The sequence below is a fragment of the Zonotrichia albicollis genome, chromosome 16, assembly GCF_047830755.1.
Source record: "Zonotrichia albicollis isolate bZonAlb1 chromosome 16, bZonAlb1.hap1, whole genome shotgun sequence".
NCBI lineage: Eukaryota > Metazoa > Chordata > Aves > Passeriformes > Passerellidae > Zonotrichia > Zonotrichia albicollis.
Window position 1 is genome coordinate 8,398,918 of NC_133834.1, and position 24,855 is coordinate 8,423,772.

General features: G+C 42.0%; 1 protein-coding gene across 4 annotated transcripts in view; it reads right to left on the reverse strand.

Annotated features, from left to right (window-relative positions):
• The window catches only part of XYLT1 (xylosyltransferase 1), a 174,884-nt gene that overhangs the window by 85,657 nt on the left and 64,372 nt on the right, over positions 1-24,855 (reverse strand). For all 4 annotated transcript variants that reach the window (XM_026793830.2, XM_014267495.3, XM_014267493.3 and 1 more), the window contains one exon: positions 4,078-4,603. In XM_026793830.2, the coding sequence (XP_026649631.2) occupies positions 4,078-4,603 (526 nt within the window). The remainder of the gene's footprint in view (positions 1-4,077; positions 4,604-24,855) is intronic.

The window sequence follows — 24,855 nt, forward strand, 5'->3', positions numbered from 1 at the left end:
TCTGCCACTTGGCTTACAGGTTGCTGAACCCTGTCTCCTGTACCATGTACCACGTCACCTGAGACAAAAGGAACTCCCCAAAGGATGTCTGTGGGTATCTTCTCAACCTGCACAGGCCTGGATTTGTTCTTTCCTCATCTAAACTTGTGCTGAGCCTACACTTCCCATCTCACATTTGCTGAATGCATTTTCCCCAAAACACACTTCTTTCTACAGAGGCCAAACATTCCCTTCTGAGCCAAGGGAGACCTGCAAGCTTCCCCTTGCCCTGCTCTCAGCCGTGACTGGGAGAGGCTGCACCTAAAGCTTTTGACACCAATCTCCTGTGCCATAGCTTTTGTGTTGTGTTTTTAGGGCCAGCTTGCAGGGAAATGCCAGCTCACCTGCTCTGCACGTCAGGTGACTGGTGAAGGTGCCATGTCCTGTTCTGCTCCAGCAGCCATGCCCTTGGAGGCATGGCTGCAGCCCTCAAGGAAATAACACCTGCACGTCAAGCAGGGCACATCATGCTCTTGATTTTAACAATCCTTTCTTTTATCACTGAAGATCCTTATAATCAACTTCCTTTGCCTGTTGCCTTTGGAAACAATAAAACACTTTAAAAAGTAGCAGCTGCTATGATCCTGTTCCTGTTGATAAGCACTGAAGTGAATGTATCACTTAACATTTCTGACAATCCAGCTGGATGGAGTCCTGTCCATGATTGATAGCTGCACTTAGCAGCGTCATGGTTTTGATCAGCTGAGACAAGATCCAAGGGGATTAAAAGCTGGATGACATCTCAATGGAAACCACAGCACTGGGAACATGTTTCTTTGTTGGGATAATGGATGAATGTGCTGCTCCAATACATAAATATTTATACTTCACAGTTTTGCTGAAAACAGACAGGAAACCTTTGTGCAAACCAAGCTGATGGGAACAGCACTCACATGCTGAACACACAGGCTCAGACCCCAGATGTCTGACTGCTGCTGACAAACACCAGATCACTTTTTTAATACATGAAGTGCCTCTACCCACATCTCCCCTATCAGCAATCCCACCAATGGGGTGTCTTATATCCCCGAAAGCTGATGTGCAGTACCTCACAAACTCTCCTGTAATCAAGCTCAACTCCTTTCAAGGACCAACAGAGTGGATGAGGTCACCTTTCATGAGGGATGGAGTCACTCTGGAGGTGAAGAACAGCAGTATTTATGTTCTGCAGTGGGAGGAGAGATATGGGACCACAACACACTGAAACTCAGACAATGGATCTTTAACAGGCCTATGAAATTCAAGGGATCGACCAAATTATACACATACAGGGTCTTCCAGTAGGCACTGGGTGCTTTCCTAGGGTTTTGGGGTTCCCCCATGTCAGCCTTGACAGTTCTGTATTCAAACGTTTGGGAAATGACTCCAAGGTCTGGATCTCCTCCATAGGTTTGGTGACCCAACCTTCTTGCGCACTGGTTCTTCCTGCATTAGCAGCTCATCTCCCATTCCATATGCTGCTGCACTTCTCCACAGCAAAGCTCCCAAATCTGCTCTACAGCAACCTTGTATGGAACACAGGATGTCCAGACTTTCTGCCAAGGAAATCTGGCAGCTGAAATGGTTAACTTCAGCTGTCAGCATAGGCAGGAGGAAATAACCTTGAGGCAAAGAAAAATCAACATTTTCCACATGTATCCATCTGGCTAGGCTAACATGTCTCTGAATTATTCTTTTTAAACAAGTGTCACCACTTGTTAAAATAAAAAACAAAACAAAACTCTAGCTCAGCAAACCTAAAAATTTTAGACTCAATCTTTATGCACCTAATATTCTAATGTGGAATATATCCATACCACATAAGTTTTTCCTCAATTAATCACATTTGGACATTTTCCTCATTTTTCTAGACATATTTGTAGCTCCCAGTCTTCCTGAGAATTTTACTCTGACATTACAATGGAAGCATTTATACCAATGTGCTATGTACATATATGAAAGGCTTCAAGTGTAGAATGTGACCCTGTTCTTGGTTCTAAGAGCACACTATTATCCTGACTGCAGGGCACAAGAGATAAATCCTGTATTTAGAAAAGAAGCAGTAAATATTTATTGAGAAACCTGTTTTTAAGGATGGCAGTTGTTTAAAACTTCTGGAAAGTCACCCTGCATCCCTGGGAGATCACCAAGCAGGGCATGGAACCATGGGTGTGTGCAAAGTTGCACAGTTGCAGTGTCTGCCCCCACTAATGACAACACACCTTCAGCTCTGGCCAGGATATCACTTGCATATTTGTATTTGGGATACATTTACCTACACAAGATTTATAGCACTGGTCCCATAACTAAGACATTTTCTAGATCCCAAAAGTGCAGGGCACAGTCTGTAAGGTGCTGGCCTCCCTCAACTTTCCCACAGAGCACAGAGACTGACCTGCCCTGAAGGAAGAAGGGGGAGGAAGAGGAAGGAATAGCAAGGACATCACAGTGGGTTCCTCCAGTGGCACCTCAGCAGTGCCCGGGGTACTCACTGATGCTCATCCTGTTACTGATGTCTGCTTTTGCTCCATTTTTAGCTCTCTCCTGTTCTCTTGTCTTCCCTTCATCTTGTGCTGCCTTTACTGTCCCTCTTCCCTTCTCCCTACTGAACACCACGTCTCCTGCCTGCTCCATTAATTGTCCCCAGTGTCTGCCCACCCAGCTTGACAATTTGGACTATTGTCATGATAAGAAAGGGAGAAAAAAACACCAAAAGAGACATGGTAAAAAAACCAAAAAACCAAAACCAACAGTCACAGATGCACTGGGGTAGGGAATGAGGGTGCTCAGACCATTCATCCTGGTAAGATGCAACATCTAAATTAAAAGCCTAAGAATCTTGTTACAGGGAGAAGCGCTTTTTTGGATACATTCTCTGGGGCAGCTCCTCTTTTTCACTGTCTGTACAGGGAATTTAACCTCCTAATCCCTGTAATAGCAATGCTATCCTGCTCTCTACCACACTGAAATCACCCTGCAGTAAGCACTGCTTTGTGATGGTGCAGTAAACACGCCATTAGAGGATGTTCCCAATGAAAGGAACTAAATATCCCCTGCTTCCCATGGATCCCCATGGTTATTCTACAGTCTCAAAGCAAGACTTATTCTCTAGTTTATAAATCCCCTCTGCACTTTCAGCCTGGACAAAGACATAACATATCCTTCTGTGCATGGCCAATTACAAGGTGGGGATCTGGATTGCTGAATAAAGAAATGCTGCTGTGGGTAATGCTGCTCCTTGATCAATACCCACTCTGTTCAACTGATCAATGCTTTTTTTTTTTTTAAGGCATTTTACTCTATGGAGATCTCATAGCTGGATGAACAGTGGCACATGAAGCACTTTTTTTTTTGAAAAGTAGAAAAAGGTCAGCTCAGACATGCAAAGTGACAGCAAGCTGAGAGGTAACTCGTGATCTGAGGGCATGGAGAAACCAAAGCAACAATCAAAGCCTGGCTTAGGCCAGCAGAGGTAACTGACTTTCCAGCAGTGATTCTGAAAATAACTTTTGCTGATTCAAGAACATTAAAAATAGAAGTCAGCCACAAAATTGGATTTTTCCCTGTGCTTTTGGAATTTTTTTATATACTTCTAATAATTACCTGGGTTATCAAAATCTTAGGACTCCAGTGTGACATAAAAATGGCCATAACAGCAATGCTACTCATGTATTGGTTAGCAAAAAGCTCCAAAATTCACAATGGCTGTTGTCTGATTACCAAAAACCACACAACTCCTGCACAACATGGCAAGATTCTGACTATTCTTCTCTGTGTCTGTGGATGAAGAACTAAATGAAACAGGAGCAGCAGCTGAATACCTAGATCACATTGTGCAATAAAAATCCGGTGGAAATGAATTCTACAGGAATCCACCAGGGATCTTGTGACATCCACATTATTCCCTTGTTCAAAGGGAATTGAAAGCCTCCCTTGTTGTCGTGGGCCAAGCCATCACACATTCCTGCAATAAAGCCATTTCTGTCAGCAGAAGGCCATTCCAATCCCACAGAATGCCTCCCCCAAGACAGTGTTTGACTTCTCCATCTCCCCACTTACCCTCCAGGGCACAGAAGCGTGTCACCTGCTCCGGCATCAGCTTGCCCAGCTTGTGCTGGCAGTACACGTCCGCGATCTCCTGGCGGCACTGCTGGGACTTGGCGCGGGACATGGCCGAGATCGCCTCCTTGCCCGTCACCTCACACTTGGGGGGCTGGTCGTACTTCAGCTCAGGGGAGCTCATCTCAAGCTTCTGTATAAGCTGCTCTGTGGGAAACCTGTCAACATCCTTCAGGTTGTTGCTGTTGCTGCTGTTTTTTCCCAGGGGATTGCTGAACTGCACCACCTCGTTGGAGTTCTTCCCCAGCAGCAAGTTCTCCTTCATCTTCTCCTCTTCCAGTTTTTTTCTCAAGTGCTCCTTTTGTTTGCTAAGGGGTTTTTTCACCAGCTCAGTCTGGTGTTTTTGTCTCTGAGTCCTGGGAGCAAAGTTACTGTTATCAATAGTTTCAAAGTCCTTGGGGACAGAATTTTCATTATTGCTGTCTGTTCGCATTTTCTCTTTCGGTCGGTGGGAAAAATAGCCATCCTGTAAATGGGGAGAAAAATTACACTCATCTTACTAAACAGTCACATCCCATGCATGGCAAGCATTTCTTACATGAAAACATAGATCAATTACAATCCAACACACTGCAGAAACCCCTGTGTTGGGGTTTGCAGCAGACTGAAGCTGAGAGGCCCCTGGGGTGTCCAAGTCACCTGCACTGGCATCTCTTCCTCACTGGGCCAGAGTCCAAGCCCTATCTCAGATGGAGCAGGGAGGTTTTACACAGGGTTGTGAGCAGTGATTAACCAGACACTTCACCCTGACACCATTAAATATCCATGAGAAAACAGACACAGGTTTCAAAGCAGCAAAAGCAGCTCCTTCAATGCTTTCCTTCGCTCCTTGTGATTAACCATCACAGTTTGGTATCCCAGAACTGCCTCATTGCTCTGCAGAAACCTGACTACAGCCTGAGCTTTATTTCAGTGAAGTAACTTTGACACAAAACAAATCCTTCCCAATTTTGCACTTTTTTTCCCCCCTTGAGTTCCTACACGTTTGAACCCTCCCTGGGAAGGTCAGAGTCAGGCTCAGGTGTCAGCTCTTAACCATCATCCTCCTCCCCTTGATGCTCTTAGATAAATACACAGCTCATAATGTTACAACATTCAAAATCTATCACATAAAGGAAAAGGAATAGACCATGTAAAATATTTGTCTGCATCAGGGATGGGTGAGGCTGAGCTGCCTTTGCTCCAGCTGTGAAAACTTATGGGGGACACAATTTTTAGATCCATGGACATGGAAATATCTCTGTTTGCAAAAGTGAACAGTAGCAGATAAAATCAATGATGAACGGTTATTACAACATCTGAAGACAGAAGTAAAAATATTGGTAGATTTTTTGATTATGTCCTGTTTCCTTTCCACTTGTGGAAGCACATAACCAAAAATCAGAGACTAGGAAATGACAGCATCACTAATGATGACTGATGGGAGCATCTTTTAGCACCTATCAACCACATTTTCTATTCAAAACATTTTATCAGCATGAGCTAATTGTTTCTCACACCTCTTCTGGGAGGAACTATTTAACAGTCAGGGTTTGCAGAGAAAGGAAAGAGAGATAATGACTTATCCCAGGCCATCCAGGGAGTCAGTATCAGTTTGACCTCTGAAGCTTGGCAATGGGAAATGTTTGAGTAGCTTATTCATTAGAAGAAGTTGTTTAGTGAGTGAATAAAGTGATTCTCTCTCCATGAAAATGTCTAGTTTGCAACGAGTTTGAGCTGTCAGACACAGATGAATGCAAAAGAGTTCAAAAACACGCCAACACCAGACAACAACTCACAAACCAAAATCCAAACATTTTTCAAACAAACAAAATACTTATAGTTTGGGAAGAAATATTTTTTTAAAAAATAAAATTCTAACATTTTGGTGAAAACATAAAAACCAAAGAGAAACAAAATAAACAAAACATAGTTTCAACGCAACATTCATTCTTAAAAATGATTGAACTAAAATAAAAAAAAAATTACTTTCAGAGCCTGGCTCCTACCCCTTGTCCTGTATCTTCAATGGATCTTCAAAGAAAAAAAGCCAACTTTGTTTCCTTCAATAAACCTTTTGTAATATCTCTAAGGCAATGCCATGACAGGATATTTCCATGTATCTTGGCAACATTCTCTCTCACAGGCTGACTCTCACTAAATGATTTTTATTTTCAAATTTTAAAAAAATCCTAATCTGTAAAGCAAATGCATGCTATTTAAAAGGGATATCTCTTTGGGAGCAGCAGGGACTAAAAATAAAGCAGGGTCTGTACAACAAGTGTAAAATCAAGAGCTACAGATACACATTGAAACATAAGCACACCTAACAAACACCCCAGCTGGAAAGTCAAATCTAGCCTCACGCAATCTCACACCTGTTGGTGCAAGTGTTAAATGCCACGAAACCTGAAATCTCCACCCACCTTTGATCTGCATTTCCCTCTCAATTGCTTTCACCAAAGCCAAGTGTGAGTTTTACAGTACAATGATTTCAAGACAGGCTCCACACGTTTGCAGTGCAGAGGAAATGAAACTCAGCACTCCCAGCTCAGAACAGCAGCAGCTGCTGACAGTAAGTTGTGCTCATTTGTGAAGTTCAGGGCTACAAGCAAAAAGCAGCACATCAGGTGCTCACCTGGCAACACAAAATGGGTTTTACTTGCTCTGCAATACTTTATTTTTACAGAGCTGGATTAATTGCAGATTTTATTTGTCACAGATGTGTAAGACATTCAAGACAGGGCAGAGTCATCTCACAGAGAGATGATCTTGAAACCAGGCAATCCCAGTTCTGACAGCACCATGGGACATACATCAGCAGGTTCACTGTCTGAATCATCATTTATTTCAACTTTTATCAAACTATTTGTTAGCAGCACCTCCTTATCTCTATGCTTGCAAATCACTGAAGGCCATACCAGGACCAAATGAGAAGTGTAAGCCCATTAATACAGCCTTTATGTGTCCACAGCCAAAATGAAAGCAGTGTTTTCAAACCAACACCTAACACTGCTATTGAAAGCACCATTTTGGTCTTTGCAATAGGCAATTCCCTCTAGGCATAGACCAGAAGAGGCTATGTCCAAAATCAACTCATTTGAGAGGCTACCTTATTACATTTATTACAGGTGTCACACACAACATGTGCACCCCAAGAGCACATATTTCACCTGTGTCTTTCCTGCAGTCCTAACCTCTGTAAAGCCATCCCCTCTCATCCAATCACTCCATGCCTTGCACAAAGTCCCTCTCCAGCTCTCTTGCAGCTGCTTCAGGTACTGAAGATGCTATAAAGAAACCTCTGAAGACTTTGCAGCACCATATTTCCAAGTGTGACACTGTGGATGTCTATCACAGGCCTAAGAGAAGGATTGCCACAAGCAGAAATGTTCTGTCCTGACTTCATCTGGTTCTCAGAAGACACAAGGAGAGGTTAACTGCTGAGTGCTCAATGGCAAGAGCCCTGGCAGGGAGAGTTTTAATGACTTCTGAGCATGCAGTTCAGGAATAACAAGAAAATACTCCAAAACTGGGAAAGAACAGTCTGTACCCAGAAGCATGCATGAGATCACTGCCAATTACATACTGATTGCCATTGATGTTAAAAATAGTATTATAATATTAATGCAAAAATAACATTTTAAGCTCAGAGCCATTTTATGTAATGTGAGAATTTGAATTCTGCTCCAAATCCCGCTCCCTGTTGAACACACAGATTTTAATTCTCCAAACTCCACTTCTGGTGTGTTTTTCAGACACAATGTATGCTCTTTGGTGTATTAGCCACTTCATCTGCAGTGATTGAGGGTCTGGGGCTTAGGTACCCTGAGCTTGATTGAATTCAATGTCCCATCTATCTCAGGAGGGGAAGCCTGGGTTTCTGCAGAGGCTTTGCAATCTACTGAGGGAACCATGGAATAAATTGCTGCTGTCACCTACTATACACCCAGCAACAGCTGCTGCACCTAGCACAAATACAGAGAATCTGGAAGAACTTCCCAGCTGTCTGTAATGACAAATGGATTTTAATGACAGCCTGTTAACATTCTCAGAGGCTTTTGCAAGTACAACCCACACCAGTTCAGCCAGACCCCAGGTAAGTTTGCACACCTGCAGAATGCCTCTCTTCACATTCTGCTTGCCTATATTTGGAAGACACATCTGTCAGCTATATTTGCATCCAAGCTAAGCATGTTCAAGCATAAACATGCATTTGGGGCTACCCAGGTCACAAGTTCCCCTGTACTTTTACAGGTACATTGCTGTATTCTGCATGCTAAAGGCAGGAGGTTAAAGATAAAGACTATGGCTCCAATAGTGGGCACAGGAAACCTCCAACAAGTCAGTGGGGCATCCCACTGCAGGATCAGAACTCTGCAAAGCCATTAGGTACAGCTCACAGAGTGCCCCACTGCCCCTGGAAGGAGTTCCTCTGCCAACAGCCCGGATTAGGCAATTGAACTGGTAATTTTTGCAATGCACAAAAAAACAGCATTAGACCAATTTCAAATCTGCTTTCAGAGAGAGAACCTAACGTGCATTTAAATCAGTAGAGACCCAAACATGGCAGACAGGGGTGTACCAGCTCTGCAGGCAGCACAGGCACACAGACTGTGGCTGAGGGATCCAACTCAAGGCACCAAAGCCAAGGGAAGAGCCCACACTGTGCAGGCAGGCACAGCTCCAGCATCCCCTGGCACACACCTGCACAGTGCTGCTGCAAGGCTCCTTCTGCACAGGCTTTGTGGGGAACCTAAAGGAAAACCCTACTGAGCTCACAAAGGCACACAATAGGAGCTTGCATTTATCTGCCAGAGGTGTTCATTGCATTGTGCAGAGCACTTCCTCCTGACACTAAGAAAATGCTCCCTTCTTAGGAAAAGTTATTCACTGCACGATTTCTTTATCAACAAACTCCTATAAATACTGTACAGACGGATGGACCATGTTCAACCCAGCCCTGAATGGGAAATGTTCACAGTTACAGTTTATCTGACAACTCATTTTCTCCCCAGCATGGAAGGATTTGCTGTCTTTTTGAACTGAGAACACATTCTCACATTTTTCCTCTGGTATCTCAAAGACACAGCAAAACATACCAGAAATGTGCACATGCACACACAGAGCAACAACAAAACACAAAGATCTTCCTCTAAATACAAAGCACTGGACATGCTGGCCTTGAGGACCAGCTATAAATCTAACACCTGTACGATAAAAATACCTATTTTTCCTCCTTTCACATAGTAAAGCACCCAATTATTGACCTCCTGTGAAAATATGCAATGCCTAGGCAGTCCTGCAGGATCACACACAGCTGAGGCCCCAAAGCTGGGGCAGGCTCTTGCTGCTTTGCTGGGGTGAGCTGTTCAGGATCCAACCAGCTCACAGCTCCCAGAGGTGGGGATAGCTCCAAAATCTGCATCGCATGTCAAAGCCTCAGAGACCTGGTCAGCTTTCACAGGACCATCTATTTTATCTGTCTTGTGACTGAGAAGAATTTAAACAGAACTATGAAAAGATAATTAAACCAAGTTTCTGTTCAATATTAATCACAGCTGTGACATATTAGTTGGTAGTGCTTGTTAATTATTTCAGTAAAGAGACCTTCCAATTGTCAGAGGATAGCATCTCTACAATTAAATCTTCTTTTCCTGCTCTTTGTGCATTTGTGGGCAGTTTTTTAGTTGAAATCAAAACCTTTTGCATCCAGAAGCACAAACTTTACGCTGTGGTCACCCCATTGTCTCCTGTCCTACCACACTCACATCTTTCAAACTGTGAAACCACCACTGCTCTGCCTGAAGCCCTCATGCAGCCACATGGATGCAGAGCAGATATCCCATTGTGCCATCAAAACAAACAAGATATTGGGAACTTTAATTGAAGATGTGGTTGATGTGCCATGAGACCCTTGGAAAATGAGTACTTTTGGCAGGTTTGAACAAAAGCAAGGCCAAAGACAGCAGATGGAGGAGAGGCAGCAGATGTTAATGCAGTTATATTTTTCCATATGTTTTTCTGTTTTGCTGTAATAAGTACATTGTACTTTAATTGTCAGTGGCTGAAGACTTAGGAGAAACATTTTGTGAGAAATATATTACGTTACTTTATGCCTTTCATTCAAGAGGGAGGTGCAAAAGGTGAAAATAGATTTATTGACTTGCAAGCTGGCAGCAATGAAAGATGCAACTGCTTTAAACACAGTGCTTTCTGCTATGTAAAAGGAAAATGAGATAAAGCAATAATTTGGGTTAAAAGGGGGATTCTGATACTTGAAAAAGCACGAATCCTTCAGTTCTAACAGATACAGGCACAACCAGCCCAAAACTATTGCAACACTTGGCATTTCAAAATGCAGAGAAACAGATGGACCACCAGAAAGTGCACAGGGGACCCCTCACTGGAACATCTGCACTGGTGATTGTTTGGAGGACTGTTTTTCCCTTCCTTTCCAAAACTGTTGCCATCCATTTTTATTTTTCCTTAACATCAATTTCAGCAGTGTGACCCAAAACTCTAGAAACAACATTGTAAAAACATCATTAATGGAAGTTGCTTTTATCCCTTTTTACATGCATACATTAAGGGAAGATGCTCTGGTTTGAAATTGAAGGAAAACAGCTTCAAAACTTTGGCTGCTTTCCTCAGAATAGTTTTTCTGGTTTTTGCTCTTTTTTTCTGTTTTTTTTTTTTTAACATGTGACTTACGTTCACAGTGATTTAGATTAGGGAGTAAAATAGTATTGCATCCCTCAAGAGACCAAACAGATTTTCACATTCGTTCCAGCTTAGTACAGTAACTGTTCAAAAAACCATAATTATATCAACAGTAATTTCAGATGTTCTGGTTATTAAAAAGTTTGGAATACTGCTAGAGGGAGCTGTGAAAGCACACATCCACAGTCCTTCCAAAACTGACCACTTTGTTTTCTGCTAATTTAAACTTCTCAGGAAAGTTTGCACTTGGACATCACAGACTAGTCAAATGTATTCAATCAGTAACAGAATTTGATTTATAAGCAGTAACTGCCCCCACTTTACATATTTTGCTCACTTTCAAATGACACTGAATCTCATTAGGACTCCAGATTGAGGCACAAGCCTTTGGCAAAGTCCCTCCCAGGGATTCACCAGCAGGAGCAGCAACACTCCCTGGGCTGGGGCAGGTTTTTGTCTGTATATACACACACATTTTAATAGCTCCCATCTCTGCCTTGTAGCAGCTTTAGCTCTGCCTGGGTTGGGCAGTGGAACCCATCCCTGCATGACACAAGACATTGCTCAGTTCCCAGCAAACAAGCCCTCAAAAGACTGTTCATTCAAGCATCTGTCCTGCAACATTAACCAGGGGCACTGAGCCTCCTGGACCCACTTCAGCACAGCCACATCTTTAAACAGAATTCACCACAAAACCAGGAAAAACATGAAGGACTGGCCTGACAGTGCAAAATGCAGCTCCTGAGAAAGCTCAGGAAAACCCTGGAGGTTTATTTTCCTACAGTTTCTCCCCTAGGGAAGGTGGATCTTGCAACAGAGTTCAGACATGAAGGAGCTTACAAAGAAGTCAGTCTTCTGAAATACTTCTTAAATACTTTCAAGGGAAAATATTTAAGTGACTTTTTATAAGAATGTCTATACTTCGTGATCCTTGAACAGAACCTCAGTTGAAAAGACAAGGCAGAGCATCAGCAGACATTAATTAATGCCACACAACTTCTTAACAGGAGCTCAGCAGGTGAGGTCAAGAACTGATAAATCTACATGATTGTTTTTCCTGATGGCTATTCTGATACTGGATGGAAAATGTGAGATGTTCTGTGTTTTTATTTCTCACCAAATTGTACTGCTTTGTTATTTGACAAAGGTACCCCAAAGAAATAGTATGTAAATAAATAACAAAGTAAAAACAGGGTAAAGCTCAATCATTCCCATATTTAAACTATGGACATAATAACCACACTGAATACCCATTACCAGCCAAACTTTCATTTCTATTTTTTTGCCTTCTCCTCTCAATGACCTAACCCATAAAAAAAATAACATGGTTAATCTGAATTCCTCAGCTTTCATCTCTATTTCTTTCATCCAATATAGATTTTATATCTTTCAGAGCAGTAGTAAACACATGAAATTGCTTCCTGGTGACTTGTTATTAACTAGATTCCAACTAAATTCATGAGGATGCCTATTCCAACTCCAATCTAAACAATCTTGAGCAGCCCAGGGTGAATTGCTGAGACACACAATAGATCTCTGGCAGCTATAGAAATTAAATATAATCAGAATATGGATGGTAGAAAGCAAAGACGCCCTCTCACACAAATGAAAACATCCTTGTAAAATACAGTCAGTTTAACACAAATGTATTCAGCCTTAATTAGGTAGAAAATCTATTTAGATGAATACAATACAAAGAATAATAATGAACTTCAGGATTACATTTTGTTACTTGGAGGGAAAAAACAATACAAATAAATGGGAAATAATTGGACCTTATTTAATAGTCTCAGACTATCAGCTCAAACAACTATAATCATTAAAGGCCCTGCAGTGATCTTCTACTGATAAATGCTGTTAAATCAGAATTACAATACAACAAGCATGAAGAGCAAAGCCTATTAAAATGAGCAACACTAAAAGAAATAGATTAATTCAAATCTTTTTTCACCAGCACCACAAGGAGTCTTTGAGCCAAGCACATAGAAATGAAAGGCTTCCACATTTCCTCTTGTTTTGGGTGAGATTGAAATATTAACACTTCCACACAGGTGATCACTGCAGGGGGACTGCAGAGTGGATGTGCCAGATACTGTACCTTCACAGAAAGTTCTTCTGCAAGACCAGTAGTTACATTCATGAAATAAAACTGCAAAAGCCAGAGGATTATTATGGGCTGTGCCACCCACCTCCTTAGCCACCCTGTCAGCAGCTCAGCCTGGCACTGGCCTCAGCAGGGGTGGTCTGTGTGGAACTGCATTCTCAGTTTTGGCAAATTCATTCAGAGCTATACAAATGAGCAGTTTTACCAACATGATGAAAGATGACAGAGTTCTGGGGTCAAAAGACAGAGCAAAATAAAAATTTCTGACACCAAAAATGATGCATCTTAGGTTCAAAAACATGTCATTTTATTGGCTCCAGCAAGGATCATGAAAAATTTAAGCATCGGGAAAAGACATGAGAAAGTTTTCTAGGAAACTGCCCTCTTCCCTTTCTTGAATGGACACACACTTTGGAGACCAAACCCTTTTTCTGTACTGTACTAAACACACTGAGTACACTTGAGCCAAACACCAGATTCTATAGTATATAAGATTATATATCTTTGGCCACAGAGTAGCTTCCCTCTCATGCTGTGAGCGCAGTGCTGTCAAAACAGTTATTTGTAATTACACTGCATTTAACAATGGTCATATTTCCATAACTCCACACTTACAATTTTGTCAGAAACAGGGACTCCCTCCACACACAGTCAGTGATCATATCTCAGCACATCCACATCCACAGCTGACAGAACCAGATGGGCAGCACAGCATAATGTTAACTTAGCTCATAGACTATGCCACACTGAAAAATCAAATCACAATATACTTCATTGTTTTAATGAACATCATTATGCTAGAGCATTAAAAAAATGGAAGGCAGAGAAACAGTGATGAAAAATGACTCCTGTCTATCTAGAAATTCTTGCTTGTGTCTTCCTCATACTTTACTGTTCTAAACAAAAAAATAATGTAAAGTGAGCAGGGAAACTTTAAATTTGCATCTACAAATAGATATTGTGTGGATTTTATAGGATTTATTTACAGATTTTGGAAAGTTGTCTTCTATAACATCAGCACTAGTCCAAAACATGCTGTGAGGGAATAGAACAGTGGTGATACTCAACAGTGGCATTATTTCCACTTAATTGGAATTAAATGGGCAGTGGAAGGATGATTGCAGGATGAGATTACTACTTTTGGCTTTCTCTACAGCTGCTCTTTGGATTTTTTCTTGATTTTGCAGCACTCCTGAATTCCCACCAAGGACTGTGATAGGCTGAAAGGCAAAGACACATTTCAGTTGCAGGGACAAAAGTGTCAGTGATGTCACAAATCCAGTGGTGCTTTCTCTCATGGAACAAATGAGAAATTTCAATCTCTGTTTTTATATCTCAAACCTGGTGTGTAGGACAGGATTTAGTCTTTTATACACTAGAGAGTTCTCTTTTACAAGCATATTTAATAATCTACAGCAACCTTGGTGCACATACTACTACTGTAGTGCACTGTAATTCTTTAGAAAGAAACTGTTTTGAGAATTTTCTGATGGCTGGAACACAGTTTCATTTGCAGAGACAGCAGAATGATAGCTCACACATCATCCTATGTATATCTTTCAAAACATGTATTTCTCATTAGTAATTTTACTATGCCAACCATTCCAAATATCAAAGTGACACCTGACAATTATAATGCTACATGTTCACCAACATAATAATAATGCTTCAGCAGAGTGATATTTGCAAGGGTTGAAAAGGAAGAAAATCTCTACCTAAAACCTCGCGTAGGATGCATCAGCTGCAGAGATGAGGGCACTGCCAGAAATCAGCCTAAGGGAGCTGTTGGTATTACAGATTTGAAGCTAACAGCTTCTAATGCATGGTTTGTAAGGAGGGATCTGTCCACATGAGGCAACGCCAAGGAGGGACAGACACACACAGTGTCTCTTAAGTGATGGGGGCAGATCAAGTGCAGCCACATTCCGCAAGCTTTGGCCCTTTGGGCCATATATATATATCCAAGAATATATGACCATATATCCAAGACTTTCAGTGTCCTGTTTTGTCTGATGAGCTGCTGTCTCTCAGCGATGCTGCAGTGAAAGGTGCAAATTCAGCAAATGTCCACACTCCTGGTCCTTGTGCACATCTGCCGGCAGCAGATCGCCTGCCCTGGAAGCAGCCTGGAAAACTCAGGGCCGCCTCAAGGCTTTCCCGGAGAAGCCCCTCGTGGTAACAGGTTGCACACAATCCCTTTGTGAAGGCTGGGCTGTTTGGGGAGAAGCAGCACGGGAAAGATGCCGAAGCTCGCTCGGCCTTTTGCCGCTCCCGGGCCGCGCTGGCACGGAAATGTTTGCTGAAGGCCGAGCCGGCCGGAATACCAATGCAGGCCAGCAAAGAGCTGAAGGGCAAACAGGAAGGAGGGAAAAGCCCCTGCGACACAAAGGACACAAAGGGCCGGAGCTGAGCTTTCCCAGCAGGGCGATGCCCAGCGCTCCGCACACGCTCCGGGCTCCGAGCAGCGCTCACTGCCAGCCCAGCTCAGCGCTGCCCTTTCTGACTCTCCGTTAGCATGAAATGATGCTAGCCCGGCCGATCTGCAGAAAGCTGATGCGAGCCGAAGCCTGCTGCAAATCCGCATGTGAAAGGATGCGTTTCGCAGGCGGTGAAAGCCGAGAAGGAGCTGTCGTCTTCACTTAGTTTAATTCCTGCGTGTCCTTTAAAGCAGCAAAAGCCGGCATCGAGAAGAAACAACGAGCAACTCTATGGCTCAGATTCTCAGTTTATGCCCAAATAAATTCTATATTCTTCTCAAAGTAGCCCCTTTGAATGACTGTTGAAATGGCCTATTTTTGGCTTCTCGAATTGCTCAAGGAACTTAAAAAAGAGCAGACTTAGGAATGTATTAGGCAACATTTTCTCATTGTGTTGAAATCTCCACGATAATGAATGTCTTGGAAAGAGCAACAAGATTGTTATCATCCTTAACTCCTCGATTGAAGGCATGAGCTGGACTGCTTCCAGTAAACAAGTGGTTCATGTTAATTTTATAGACAGGATTGAAATAAGTTAAGAGTCACTTGAGTTATCTGTTTCCTTTGCAGCTAATGAATAAATGTGGGCTAGTTGGCCAAAAGTCCCCTCTGACACAGAATATTGCAGCAAGACAGTGGTGGTTGAAAATCCCCCGTTCATCTTATCTGCTATCAGTCATCCACAGAGAGAGGGAATGCCAATTGCAATGTTACACATCTATAAATACAAATTCCTCTGTTCTCTACAGCCAACAAGACTGTTCCCACACAAAAGAGTATTATTCAGTGCTGGTTTTACAAATAAGGTGAAATTCTGGCAGTGTCCTCCCAGAAGTCAATGGACAGAAGGAAGTTTTCACCTCCCATCAGCTCTACAGGGATCAGCACGTTCCAGCACAGTCCTGCTCACAAAATACACCACCACTGGTGTCTGAACTCAGAGCAAATCTTGATAATGAGCTACAACTGCTTGCAGTGCTAATTATCCTATGCAGTGCCCACATTCTAATGAATCGCCGATAAAGAACCGGTACTTTTTTCCAATATAATTCCATTTATGTTGTGAACCGGCTGGCAATGAAATTTCTGAAGCTCTAAACACATCTACCTTGAAAACTGTCTCCAAGTATGTTCAAAGAAAGAAGCTGCTGAGCAAGGAACAACAACCAGGATGATATTGCATGGGGCAGAAAAGTAAATTTACTTTCACTGCTCTTCCAGGCACTTGGAGGGGCAGAGTGGGGGAGAACGGTGAAATAAAGGATATCCAACACCAGAAAAAAACCATGCATGAAGTCTGATAAAAACAGAATCAGAGCAAGGAAATGGCCTACCCACTGCACTGAGGAGTAAACTGCAGATACACAGCCCAGTGCACAGGAAAAGGGCAGAGCCAAGAGTGCAAATTGAAAGGCAACTATCTGACATGAAAAACATCATTGACGAGTATCTGTAAGAGATTGTTTGACACCAGCCCTCTTGACTGTCAGCCTGACATTCATTAAGTGCAAAGAAAAAGTCTTCAAAAAGCAGCATTTAATTACTTACTGAATTGCTATTACAAAGCAGTTGTTTTTAATTACAGATCACATTAATACAAATATGGTCTGATCCTGATCATTAGGATTAACTGTTGTGATCTTGTTTGCCAACAATAGAATCTTTGTATTTAAAGTAAAATGTCATTAAAAAGCCACGGGAAGTTCATCATTAATGTGCAAGCAGTGTAATCTTAATTTCCTCCTGCAGATACTGAACTGAGACCAATCATGCAAGATTTTCCAGTATGTAAAATAACTGTCAGTTTTCATTACAAAGAATATGAAGCAAAAGGAACACTGAAACAACAAGGCTGAAACAATTTTCCAGATTTAGAAAAACCCATGCCACACTTTTTCTAAGAGCTAAAGAGATTTTTTTCAAGGGGTAAATTTTCCCAGGAATCCTGGAAACAAGATGTAATGTTGCTTTGTTCAGCACTCAGTTCTGGGCTGGTAAGTAAGACCATTTATTATGATTATTCTGTCTACCTCTCATGTAGATGATGGTACAACCTCATGTCTATGGCAGATATTATTTATTTAAGAAAAACTGACTGAAGATCAGGGGAATTGCCAGCAGTTAAAGATTTTAGTTCTTGATAGTACAAAAATGATCAAGCAGACTTAATGACAAAATGTACAAAGGCAAGAGTAAGGCATGGCTCAGAAAAGGGAATTACAAGGGAAGAAATCTAATCTTCAATAATAACTTATGTCAAGCAAGTGCAGACTGTGACATCAGCACATATGGATGTGAAGGTAGACAGCTTCCAGGAATGTTAAACAAAGGGCTCAGATCTCCAAGACCCTGAGCAATTTACAAAAATTGGGCAAGAAAATTGGGCAAGGAAAACAAAGCAGCTTTCTAAAATGTAAATGTAAATATATAGGTAGCAAAAGTTTTACATATCTCATAAACAATGAGAAAGAATGAGTTTGATAAATATCTAGATTATTCTCTAGAAATTATGGACAGTTTGAAGACATGAACTCTGGATTAAGGGTATTTAACACTCAATCTCCTTCAGACTACAATTTCTGACCCCATCTTGAACCTTCCTGCTGGGCACCCATCCTGTCAGATGCCATCCATGGCAAATACAACGTGGTTTATGTTTGTCTTTTAATCTTATCTCCCAGCTTCTGATTTGGTGTTCAATAGTTCACCTTTTGTCTCATTGCTGCCCTGCCTGGGTTCCAATCTTTGCAGAGCTGCAAACCTGTCAGACAAGGAACAAAAAGCTCATTTCTGAATAGATAAGGGAACATAAAAACAGCCATGGGTCAGGTTCTGCCTGAAGTTAGGACAGCAGGTTTTGTGAAGTGCTGCCAAGATGAGTCAGGCTTCCTCCTCTACTGCCTTGCACATGAAACATCCCAAAACTTTTCAGCCTTAAAGCTCTAATACAGCTTCAGCCAAGGACCAAGGGCTGCACTGCTTCTCCACCTCATCCATCCCTACCTCCACCCAAGGCTGCCCCTGGCACTGCTGGACTGGCACAGGTGTATCAACACCTTAATTTGGCTGGCTCAGGAGCCCTGAGTGGGGTCAAGAAAGCCATCAGCATTTTCCAGATCTTTGTCAGCAATGAAAGTCATCAAACAAAACTCCAAAGCCTCTCCCTAATAACCCCTGAGGTCAACATCTTACCTCTTCATTCTCAGAGTGACACAACAAATTGGGACCAACAGTTTGCTTTCTTCTCTTACTATTCTTTCTCAAGTTCCAGATAAAATGATATTTTCACAATTAGTTTAGAGCTAAAGGACTATTAGTCAAACTGGAAAAGATCTGAGTATAACCAAAACCACGGGTTTGACATTTCTAGCAGTTAACTCCCCAGGACATTGCATTTCTATTGTTGTCAAAGTGCTGGAACAAGCCTCAAGGCTGCACCATGCAAAGCTGAAACAAGGATGGGCTGAGGGCTCTGAGGGTTTTCCAAATCCAAGAGCCCCACACTGCAGTGTGCCCCAGAGACCCCCACAGGAACAACAGAGCCCCCTGCCCCAGCTGCAGCCACAGCAGATCAGTCTGGAATTGTTGGTCCACAGGCACAGGCTGCCCCAGATGGCACAAGGGCACATTTCAGAGGTTCTGCAACCACAGCCATCGTGGCCATGACATTGTTAGTGGAGGCAAATCAAATGGAAGTCACTGGGAAGGCCACAGTGTCCTGAACCAAAGTCTTGTCCATTGTGGCCCTGCTGACCCAGCAAACCACAGCTACAAGGATTTGACCAGATCTATCATGCATTTATTACCCCCACAGCACAGGGTAGGGCAGTTCCTCATGTTCAAAGGAACTTGTATTTTTTCCTATTACAAATAAAATGGTTTGAGGTTACGTTCCCTGCATGGTAACACTGTCCCAGTGTTTATGCTGAACATCTTTCACATGGTTCTGTTACCCAAACTCCCCCCATCATCTATGATGGTGGTCTTGGAATGACAAGAAAGAGGCATTCAAAAATGCATGCAGACTGTATGTATTCTTCAACAGAAATATTTTCATGTGTGTAAAATGAATAGCTAACCAAGCAATTTACAGTCAGGATAAAGCTACTCCAATACAAAAACTTTCTGTCCCTCTAAAATCTGGCCTATGTTATCACAGAAAACAAATAAAAATGGATTCCTTGTTCCTCTTCCAGACATTTCAATCAAATTTTTGACTCCCTGCAAGTCTCTGCCTGTCCTGCTGGTAATGACCTTCATGCAGGAGACAGGGCATGGAAGAGCACTGAGTGTTTTCACAACTCTCTGCCTTCCTTTCATTTGCCATCTCTAACATCAACAGCCCCAAGTCTCTCTTGAATTATCACTCCTCAAACAGACTTGTATTGACACTGGAGATCGTCCTCCTACTTTTCAAGTACCATTAAAGTCCTTATAAAGATGCACACAAAATGGAAATATTTATAAAACTGTGAAACTGAAATATGCTACATATGCTGAAGACTAAAGTAAAAACAGCAGATGTCATTATTATGCATACTTATTATATATTTACATTTTATGTATCATTTACATATTACACACTTCCTCTTTTTTTTCAAATATCAACACACTTGATATTATCAAATAGCTTTTTAAACAAAAGCCTGGAAAAAGCCTGTTTGTCTTCTCTGCAACCTCATAAATTTGCAACATCTCTTATAAAGATCTGTTTTGCAACAAAGTAAGCAAAGGAGTGGGTGGAAGGAAAAAGCCTTTTTTGACAGGCATCCTCTTTGCTGATCCAGTTAAAGGAAGCTGGATATTCAGACAAGTGGTTTAAATGTAAAAAAATTTCCATGTTTTGCAATGGCAACAGATAAAGCTGCTGATGTGGCACCTTCCCAGTGTTAAGAATTGCAAGGTTTGTGATTGGAAGCTTTTCCTGCCCCAGTGAAATTTTAGGTGCTAAGGAACAGAGAGGCAACTCCTGCCGTTTGCTCAGAAAAGGTTAAGGGAACAAAGGAAAAATCAGCACATTTGCTTCATCTCTGACACTCACTCAATCCAGGGTGACTCACGGCTGCTGACAAAGCCTAGGCTCTGGAGGAAGCCTAAGGCTTTTTGGTCTCGTTTTTTTTAATTTCGAAGTGAGAATAGCTGTAATTATCACGTAGCTGACACTCATCCCACTAAAACCAGTATGTGCATAAAACAGCTAATAAAACAAATAAATGAGAGCTGGATGGGAGCTGGTTATGGGACCGGTTCTGAGCAGCCTGCACAGCCCTGCAGCAGCTCAGGGAGGGAACCAGTTCCCAGTGGTTTTCCAGCAGCTCGGCTCCAGCAGAAGGCGTTTCCCCAGCCACAGGAACTGCTCTGGACACAGACTCAGGTCCCTCTGAGGAGTGCAAATATGGGAGCCCAGCACTGTGTGAGCAGAACAATCACAAATGAGTACAAACAGAACTAAGCAGGGCTGACCCACAGTACTGTGAGAATCCAAAAATCAATGATAGTCAGGTGAGAGAGCTGTCCAGACCTGTATGTGAAACAGAGGCATTTTCCATGGGAAAACTACAGCTCATCTAAAACAAAATAGGAGGCAGCAAATTCAATTTGCAGATTCAGCAAATTCAGAGGGAGAAAACCAGGATGATTTATCTCTATGTTCTTGCTGCAGTCTTCCACTAAAATGCAATGTGTCTAATGCTTATACAGCATCTTCCATCCCAAACACTCCACGACACACAGCTCCACTGAAATATTGGACATTTCAATAGCAGCACAAGTAATAAGTAATTTCTACTGAAAAATTAAAACAAAATATCTTCCTGAATTGCTTCAGAAAGCTGTGGGCAAGTATCCTACATAAGCATCAAAACAGGACTCCTTTAACCAACATTTCCTTTCTTAAAAATCTAAACAAAATCTCAGTTGGGCTGACAGTTCATTTTACATATGGGAGGCTTCAGAACCAACTCACAAAGTCTATGTATGAGAATGTGTGTCAATATTAAATTTAGATAAGTCATGAAGTCTTTCTGACAGGGTTCTGGCAGCTGCCAGTTTGTGTTTCACTGATTTTATAGGTCAAATAATAGACATTGTGATGTCAGACATTTGAGTACATGATCATTAAGCAATACTTCAGCAAATCCAAAAGAGCTTAGAAGGTACACATATGGTCCACAGCTGATTTTAGCCACCAGTAAAGCAACTGTATGTTGCTATAATAAGAGATGCAACTGCTGCACTCAGATGACACCATTAATTTAGAAACTACTGAGCAGCAAGCAGGCCCTGCTATCCTGACTGTTCATCTGCAGCAAAGAATGACGTGTCCAGTGAGCCACCCTGGTTACTCCGCGACAAACTGGGACCATGCAGCTTTTCAGCAATGCATCACCATCACTGAATTGCTGTGGTCCGTACCACTGATCAGTGCCACACTGATGCCAACACAATTTTTTGCCTTTTCTTTTACATGCCTTTTAGGTATTCTTAGTGCCTTGAGCATGCATCCTTATAATTCCTTAAGTCTGATAACTTAACACAGTCTTGGTATTCTGCTAAACCAAAAGACCAAACATCCTAAAGACCTTGTAGCTGGGGGCTGGAAAACCCTGTGCTATCTTAACAAACCAATGCCCTCTCTAGAATACACCCTGTAAACTAAGATTAGGCCAGTCTAAAGAAGAATATTGCTTTGGAAAAAAAACTTTGGAAAAATATCATGCTATTCATCCAAGCCTCTCATTGAGACATCTTTGTTAGATATGCTAATCTGTGAGGTCTATAAAATTGTATATGTAATCTACCATGTGTGTACATTTCGATGTATTCACCTTGGCAAAGTGTTGCACCAAAAGATCCTTATTAAATACAGGAAGAAAAATCCTTTACCCTTAAACATGTCAAACTCTTAATTTTAGGATCAAGGAAAAGGCATCAATGTGAAGAAACAGAAAACTGACTGTCATGGTTTGACGCTGGCGCAATGCCAGCGCCCCCGTGAAAATATATAAACACATGTACATAAAGAAGTGACAGAGGATAGAAATATAGGAGAAAACAGGGAGATGATGCTTGTCTCAGGGTCCCAAGAAGACAATTTCAGGTGAGTCTGAAGTCTCTACAGCTGCCTTCCAATAAAGGGTAGCTGTCACCCTGTGCTGCAGCTCTGTACCTCGCTGCCAGCCCTGCCTGGCCCCAAGGAGCAGAGCAGAGCAGATCAGACAGCTGCACTGCCACAGCACACACACAACAGTTATGTGGACACCAACAGGGCACAATCCACCCACTGCTGGGCTCAGCAGCTGTGGAGAGGGCTCTGCAGCTCCCATGGCACACCTACAGGTCACTGCAAGCAGCAGCCACCAACACAGCCCCTGCTCTGCACACCTGAGCCGAACCCTGGAGCTGCGGCCTCAGCCTCTGTCCAGGGCAAACCCTTCAGTCTGACACCTGCACACCCACTGTCCCCACTGCCTTTGCCACGGATTCACCCCACAGCCAGCGAGCACAGCAGCCCCTGCCTCACCCACACCCTCCCAGGGAAATGCTGGCACATGCTGGGAGCTGCACCTTTCCTGAGCACCAACACAAAACAGGGGTGCCACATGGCCCACAGATAAAGCACAGGGAACTCGCTGTATTTTCCCTACATGGTTAGGATAGGTTATATAGAAAATAGTAAAAAAATTAGGTATTTTCCAGGAATTACCTATATGGCTCATTAACATGATTATCTTCACCTGATAACCTCCTAGGAGCTATTACATAAAGCATATGGACAGGAACATAGAAACTTCTCAATCCCTATCTCCTACCATAACCCTTGTCCAGTTGTCTTTGTTCAGATTTCCTTCTGGAAACGATGGAAATGTGAATCATTTAAGATGTGTAATCTGCTGTGCAAGAAGAATGACACACGTTGGGAGGTAACTGAGACAAGCCATAAAATTCTATTTACACTTGGCTCTGAATTTCTGTTGCCATTTGAAGGAGCACAAGGGCTCATTTAGAGCTAACAAATGACAATATTTTGTTTTGCATCTCCTGGGCTTTTAACAAATCAGCTGTTGCAAGAATGCTTTTTAGCTCCCCAGAGGGACTTCTTCCATGTGAAGAAGTTTCCTAATATAGAAAAATAATTAACCAAATCAAGGACCCCAGTAGGTCCTAATGCATACTGAATTTTAACAGTCTATGAGATATGTAACCCCCAAACACACTCTACGTTATTTACATAAATATATACACAAAGGATGATGGTCAAGACTATGAAATTACCTACAAATCCATGGAGAGATATATGTAGCACATCACTGCAAATTATCCCTGCAGTAGGAGGGATGTGGGAAAACCTGGAGGAGAAAAGATTGCTCATGCTATTTCTCCTGATTAATATCTTTGACTAAATGAAATTACATGCTATTGTTACTCTTAACAGAGCAATAGCCAAAAAGGAACCTTTCTGTGGTGCCAGGAGGAACTGACACAACCCAGGGGCTCAGCACCAGCACATTTCCACAGGCTCTGCCTTTTCTAGATCCTCAGCAAACCTGCAGCTTAGATACAAGCCATAAAGACTCTTACAAGATTTCCCTGCAACTAATTTAATGGCTTTTTCCAGCAGATAAGATAAATGAGAAACACACTTAATATATTTTTTAAAATCCCACTATGATTAGTAGGAAGATTTTAATAAAATTATAATTAAAAATATTTTTTTCCAGCCATACTTTATGTAAAATAAAGACCACCAGGAAAATGAAGATCACCTTTTTTTTATTCTAAAGCTCTGGGATTTTCTGTATTTGCCTTTCACCCTTACCAGAAGGCCAGAAAAGACTATGAAGTGATACATCCAATGGATAATACGCCAAGTAATGACAGGTTTATAACTCTAGTTAAAGATTTAACTTTCATACTGAGGCCATACAGGCTATAAAATAAGAACTCATTGCTGTAACCTCCAGTTAACCAGTCTGCCAATTTTATCTCACCCTTTCTTTCTCATTTGTTTCAAAACACTTTGTAGTTGATATTTTGAGCAGACAAAGACCTGAAACTGTGACCCAAGACAGAGCAAAACTGTATCCACCATGATGTGATAGCAAAGGAGGCAAGAGGGCAATCTGGATTTTGAGATTTTAAGATTTGGGATAACATTAAGTGGCTGAAGTACAAACACAGAGCAGATCAATGCAAACATGTTCGGAGGTAAAAGAAACATCTTTTGGTGTTAGTGGCAAACCAAAGACCAGAAATTTTCCTTTGGTACAGTACAGTTCTTTGACTCAACTGAAAAACTATGTTCACTGCTAATTTTTTTAATTTATTTTTAGTACAGAAGAGGAGTTCTTTCCCAGATGTACCTTGGAGATTCTGTTCAGGGCTGTGTTTTTCCTGCCAGCACAACGTGACCGTCAGGCAGCTGCTGAAAGAGCG